The following is a 6,657-nucleotide window of genomic DNA, read 5'->3' on the forward strand; positions in this document are numbered from 1 at the left end:
TGACACCTTTGCTGCTTTATAGCCTTTATTCAGACTTCTAACTGCACTTTTGCACATTGTGCTTTTTTCCACAGTGCTGATACAGCAGTATTCTTCATATTTACACAATACTTGTGCCATATCTAATACCATACAATGACTCCCTTGGCCTTAAAAATGATATTTCTTTAGCATGGAACAAAAAGTAGTTGGTAAAAAGGAACTGTCCTCCAATAAACTGTTCAGTTCCCTGAATTATGAACACATATGACAAGGACAGAATCCATCATGCTAATAACACCCCTGTTGTCTGTTCCTAGAACCACACCTGAGCTTATTTGCTTCTTTTTTTAAACCTATTTTAACAACTTGATTTTCCTAATAATTTACATGTTGGTGAAGTAGAATCACCTTTGTTTAACCTTGATTATGTTTCTCTAAGCATTGAGGCACGCCACTTACAATGTCACCATGACAAACTAATTTGTTATTTTAAATGTTTGATAATAAATTGTACTTATTATGTAGCATATTTGGGTTTTCTCATGAAAAAACCAACAAACAGTCAACAGATGAAAACAAACTGTCAGGTAAGTTATGCATCATTAATTTATTAATGATAAAACTTATAATGATGATTTAAACTATCTTTTAAAGACACAATAGATATAAATAGATTTAAATATTCAAAAGTATTGGATATGATTCCTTGTATACTAGTTACTAATATACACAGACCAAACTATATTAATTAATTATTCAACCTGCGATAAGAAACCTTAAATTGTAAATATGGATGACAATAAATATAGTAAACTAGTCATGGTGATGATATCTGTTATACAGAAGCAAAAAAAAACAAAAAACTGGAAGAAACCTGTTTACTGCTCATCATGCTGCTCTCAAGTCAGTATTATTAAAAATCTTAAAAATTTGAAAAATGGCTTGAAAACACTCTGAGACCAACTGAGGTCATTTGGGTAATCAGATTACATGTGATGTTTGTTTAAAATGTACTTCTACCAACCATATCTACTACAAGGACAGATAAAGAAAATCTTTACCTCCTCATACTACAATACCTACATTAATTTTGAGTTAAAAACAATCCTGGATTTTAATTTATTGAATGACTTTGTCTAACTATTTATCTGATATCCATTTAATTAAACTGTTTTTCATATTTTAAGGACTAAAACAATATTTTTCTGACTAGTCACAATGAAGGAGTAAAAATAAAATAACTGAAGTACCTGAAAATTCAATTTAAATATCATAGCAAATTATTACTTCCACCCTCATGGTAGTCTCCATATATATGACTATTTCACTGGTTTTAATTTTTATTTTTCTAAATTTGACTTTTTCAGTTATTCGTCTAACAGCTGAGTTTCCACTATAATTTCTTTTTAAAATTTTTCTCAGGAATACTTTCCACTTTTCCACACACTAATGAAATTTTATCTCTCACACACACTACTGAAACGCTCTCACAAACAACACTGAAAAACCAAGGCATTTCAGTCAAACAGGAAGGCATTTCAGTTGAATAGGAAGGCATTTTAATTGAACATAATCTTAAAATCATTAATAAAACCAGGGAGAGAAGGCTTATCATTCCTCCATTTAGCACAATGGACATGATATTTAGTCAAAAGTATGATGATGTTAATTATGTCTGAGACACCCAATGCTAGATGATCCATATAAAAAACATTCTCTTTGAACAGTTTAGACAATACTTTTCTGAAAATTCTGTGTAACTTAGAATGAGACATCATCCATCAAATCTGTTAAGAATATAATCTTTTTGTTTAAACCAGTCGCTCTTGAAAATTAATTTTTGATTGAGTGTTATTACCCTATTATTCAATAAGGTTGAATTATTAATACTACTACTACTACTACTAATAATAATAATAATGATAATGGATTGCATTTATATAGCGTCTGTGAAGGTTCTCAGTCATCCAGGTCATCGTAGTCTGAGGAGCTAGCAAAGAAAAGCGTCTGGACTTCTTTAAGTTGCTTGAAGATGTTTCACCTCTCATCTAAGAAGCTTCTTCAGTTCTGAACTGAAGAAGCTTGGAATTTGGAATTAAGCCACATCCTTAAAATTCAGGGAAATGAAGGACACATGTGAGGGCCGCATTTCCCCCCATTTTGAATTGGGACAGCCTTCGTTGCGTCGCTGTGACGTAATCGGCCTTAAAATGCGGCCTTTAAGGCTGCAGACCCTGAATTGGGATACAGCCACAGAGAGCTGAGCTGCAAAACTTTGATCCCTGCACCCTAAAAAATTATTCAGGGGCTTAGTAAATATCATTATAATTCTAAGTTAGATGACCTTGATTAAATCTTTGAAAATCACAAAAGTGTTATCTTGAGTTGAAAATACTGAAAAGAATGCTTAAATTTTCAACACCAGTTTTTGAGTTGAACTGAGCTCTTTTGTTCAAGTTTATTTAAAAGAAAAAATTCTGTATTTGAAACACAGGGTGCATTATTTAAATCTACTCAATATATCTCATAGAAAGTACTCAAAATGACTGAGACACTGGTATTCATACTTATCATTGTCTTGAACTTTAATTATTAATGGTTCAAAATCAATATAATTTTGTCCCCCAATACTAACTTAAAACTTTGAGTAAGACTAATGACCTTTGGCATGTACCGCGCGCGAGGAGCATGGCCTCATGGGAGATTTTCTGCACGTTGAACGAGACAGACACACATCCACTGCAGACTTGGTAACGTTTTCAGGTAAGTGACCAATTCTTACATTAGCTGTCTTTATCCACACCGTTCTTTTATAACATGTTCTGAAGAAAGCGTTTGTCATGGTGGCTCACTTTTCGCAGCGTGTTTGTGTACGTTAATTTAAGTTTTCAACCCGTCTTCCAGTCAAGGCGGCGGGAAACCGCGCCCTTTTATCCTTTTACGTTCTGAGTCGCTATCTGCGTTCCGGGTAATTTGACCGGAATGTCCCGGTACCAGCGACCTGACCGTTTAATCGGGGGCATTTTAGGAACCACGTGAAAGCAGGTGTGCTCAGACATTTCTAGAAAATGGCCCTGTTGAGTCGCGGTGCGGGAGCTGCGGTAGTCACGCGGCCTGACTCACTCTGTCAGGTTGTTCAGGAGGAGATGAACAGACGTCATCAATGGCTTTGGTAACTAAAAAGACCTGCCCGCGGAACAGTTCATAGCAGCAACCATGCTGCTTGGCTTTCTTGTTCTATGTGGGGGCTTTCAGAGCATATAAGACGCTGCTTTCAGCTTTGTCCCGAACAGGGCCAGTTTTTGAGAGAACGGTGAGAGGACCGCCCAGGTCAGCAGATTACCTCATCCAGGGCCGGTCCAAAGTACTATGGGGCCTTAAGTAAATTTAGACTCGGGGCCCTACTTCCTTTCAGATCCCAGAAAATAATGAAAAAAAAAAAGCTTTGGTCCTTTGGGTCAAGCCAAAAGTACCATCATTTCCAGTATAGTTACTCCCAATTTACATAAATAAATGTTTATTTCAATCCAAGCTAAAATTTCTTATAAGAGATTGATGTTATGGCAGATTACTCAGTGACATGTTTTGTAATGATAAAGTTTTGATTTGTATTTTTTCAGCACCATCTTCACCACCAGGAGAAAAAAATCTGCATCAACTACAAAGTAAAGCAGGTAATTTTACTCAGAGGACTTGATGTGTTAAATTTTGGAATGATATGATATTGTTTTATACAAGCTGAGTAGTGATGGTGATACCACCTAAATATTTATACTGGTTTTGTGGTGGGTTATTTTAGTCATACAAATGCCAAATCTAAATTTTGAGAATTTTTCAGTTCGGTAAATATATTGATGAGTTCATGGTCTGTCATCTAGTGTCACCATACTATCTTTTTATTTATACAGCGTGGTGATGTGATTCAGATTATTTCAATGTGGTTAAGTATTGTACTTTGTTCCATGTTGACTTATTTGTAAGTTGTATCCTCCACCTAAATTGGTAGTGAGTATTGGTTATTCAATCAGTTAATCATACAAAAACTGTGTAAATATGGTTATACACCATTCTGTCATCTTCATACTGTGAGACATATTTTCTCACAATTTTTTAGGTCACAGGTGATGAGATGGCAGTGTAAACTCTGCAAACATGAGGAGTCATCAAAAGTGTCACTACTCAAACATTATTGAGTGAAACGTGGTACATTTGGTCATGGCTATTCCATACCCTGTCTTCATTTGAATTGTCCTTGCTCTTTTAAGACATGGGGTGCCTTACGCTCACACTTGTCTAGGTCTCGCAGTTCGCATGAAACGGAGGGCTTCACAGACCGGAGTTATCCGCCTGTTCCCCCTCTAGAGCCTCGCCTCGCTTCAGTTTTCGGCACCAAAATGACCAAGGTCGTTGGACAGCGACCGGCCCATCCCGCCAAACTTGACCAGCTGATAGCAAGGTTCACTGATCGTGCACATCAATGCACTGTTCAGTCAGCTGCAGTGACTAACAACACTGCCTTGCTAGCGTTTGTCATCTCCAGGAAGTTGGAGGAAGCAGAGCTGCCAGAGGAGCTGAAAGGCTTTCTCTATAAAGCCACTGACGCGATTCTGAATATGTGCGCCACTTCAGCGGTGTGTTCCTCTCGCATCGCTGCCTGGCAGACGATGGTTCAGAGGGCAACCTGGCTCCGCCTCTTCCCTCCAAGATTATACAATCTCACAGGGAAATAGTGCAAGCAATTCATAACATAAAATTTAGAAGCTTAGTGGAAGATAATACTTTATGTTAAGGCTTTAGTCTGCATACTGAACAACTCCACTTATATGGATTTATGTCTGGATGAGTAAATTAATCTTTTGCATGTTAGAAAATAAGGTCCAGGTTGCAAAAAATGGTAGTTTTACTTAAAGATTTTTTTTTTGATTGAATCAGAATTTTGGCCTTCAGATTTTTTGTCCTTGGTTTTTTGTCCTCTCCCATCCAGGTCAGTGCAGAGTTTCATAGGATCACGACCCTGAACCTTGAACCAAAGTTCATGTCATCGTTGGACTTGTATTCATCCAAACTCCTGTCCTTGTTTCAAGCCAAGAAAGGTGCTGCTGGACAACGCCACAGGGCACAGTTAAACCTTCTGCTTCAGGTAAGGAAGATTGCATTGTCTAACCACAAAAACGTTCCAACACAGCATTGAAGAGGCCCTTCCACTAAAAACGGCTTTTCTTAGGTTTCTGTTCAATATTTTAGCTCCACAGGTGTTCTTACCTTGATGGTGGGTGTGAAAACAGGTCAACAACAGAAAAAAAATAGTTATGTTTAAGCTAGAAATGGTAAGTCATGTTTTAAATGTGCAAATTTTGCCTCAGTTGAGACTTCCTGTTTTACAGAGTGGAAATTCCATCGAGAAAAAACGAGAAGTCATCATCAGATGTCTCATTGACCATCTGGGAGAGGATCCAAGTGCCTTAATCAAAACCTTTGAGGTTGGTGCAATAAAAAAACACTTCAAAGCATACAAAAGAATAGCATTTGCTCAAAGATTTTGGAGCACAGTGTCCACATATTATGAGTACCGGTGATGTCATACAAATGAAACTTTTTGTTTCAATGTTTGGAAATATGTGAGCTTAAAACAGTTGTTTCTCTTTTTAAAGGACGGTGCTGATGCTGTCTTTGTTGAAGAGGCTTTGGCTGAGGAGGTGATGAAGATTTACCTGCTGCAGAATCAAGACAGGTCAGGCGAACCTACTGATGTGGGTATTGTTATTGAAGGCGTTACTGTTCTGGGCAAACTTGGGAATCTGAGCAAAGCCTGTTGCTATCTTTTGGGACTGTGTTATGCTCTGGATCTGAAATACCCCAAGAATCTCAAATGCACATTTGAAGCATTTCAAAAAGTGTTCATGGAGCTGGATCCAGGAAACCTTTCTGTCAAGGTTCAAAGACTGAAAAATGATCTCTGTTCATTGTAGACAAAATTTCACAGGGCTGTTCTTAAAGTGTTAGACTTGTTAAGTGACATGTAATGCTCATCAAAAGGTTCAGTTGCGGCATTACATTGTGTTGACATTCCTGTTCATAAATAATGTTTGTACCATAAACTGTGTTTTTGTATTAACTTTCCAGATTCACATTAAGGTGTAAATGGGAGAGTATCTTCTGTGTGTTTTTTTTTGTTTGTTTGTTTGTTTTGTTTTTTTAGCGCAATCCTTTTTGAAACCTTTTTATTTAAATTATGGATGTTTTTTGGTCACTCTTTAGTTATAATCTTCCCAATTTTTTGGAATCAAAATAAGATGTTCAAAAACTATGTCGCAGTGCAAATGTTTTTTTTTTTTTTCAGGATTTATATTTTTTTGGGATCTTAATTTTATTTTTGTCATTTGACCTTTTCTGAAAAGGTAAAGCACTGCGTTCACTTGAGCCACTTTTATTCTTTGTATGGCAGGTACATTTTTCTTGTTGTTAGCATCAATATGCCAGTTTTACAGAGTTTTATCAAGCATGCCAATTTGGATGCAATTTTATTATACAAGGCTGTTGTGACTGAAATTTTATCCAAGTTTTATCCACTGAATGTAGAACAGATTTCAGCTCACTGTGTTCAGAGAAGGAATCTGCTAAATGTGTGATTCACAAAAAAGCTGGTTAAAATAAATCATTGTGAACAATGTTGAA

General features: G+C 36.6%; 1 protein-coding gene across 3 annotated transcripts; it reads left to right on the forward strand.

Moving 5' to 3' along the window:
* The first annotated feature begins 2,272 nt into the window (after window positions 1-2,272).
* LOC109201152 (uncharacterized) lies at window positions 2,273-6,657 on the forward strand. Of its 3 annotated transcripts, none has more exons than XM_019356704.2 (5): window positions 2,273-3,154; window positions 3,603-3,656; window positions 4,967-5,122; window positions 5,367-5,462; window positions 5,634-6,657. In XM_019356704.2, exons 1-5 carry the CDS (start codon window positions 3,146-3,148, stop codon window positions 5,949-5,951), a joined length of 633 nt encoding a protein of 210 aa, XP_019212249.1. In that variant the 5' UTR covers window positions 2,273-3,145; the 3' UTR covers window positions 5,952-6,657. The 3 variants fall into 3 exon arrangements, with proteins under 3 accessions (XP_019212249.1, XP_019212251.1, XP_019212250.1); XM_019356706.2 differs by having other exon boundaries at window positions 2,273-2,745; XM_019356705.2 differs by having other exon boundaries at window positions 2,273-2,745; window positions 5,067-5,122.

The sequence above is a fragment of the Oreochromis niloticus genome, linkage group LG3, assembly GCF_001858045.2.
Source record: "Oreochromis niloticus isolate F11D_XX linkage group LG3, O_niloticus_UMD_NMBU, whole genome shotgun sequence".
Taxonomy (NCBI): domain Eukaryota; kingdom Metazoa; phylum Chordata; class Actinopteri; order Cichliformes; family Cichlidae; genus Oreochromis; species Oreochromis niloticus.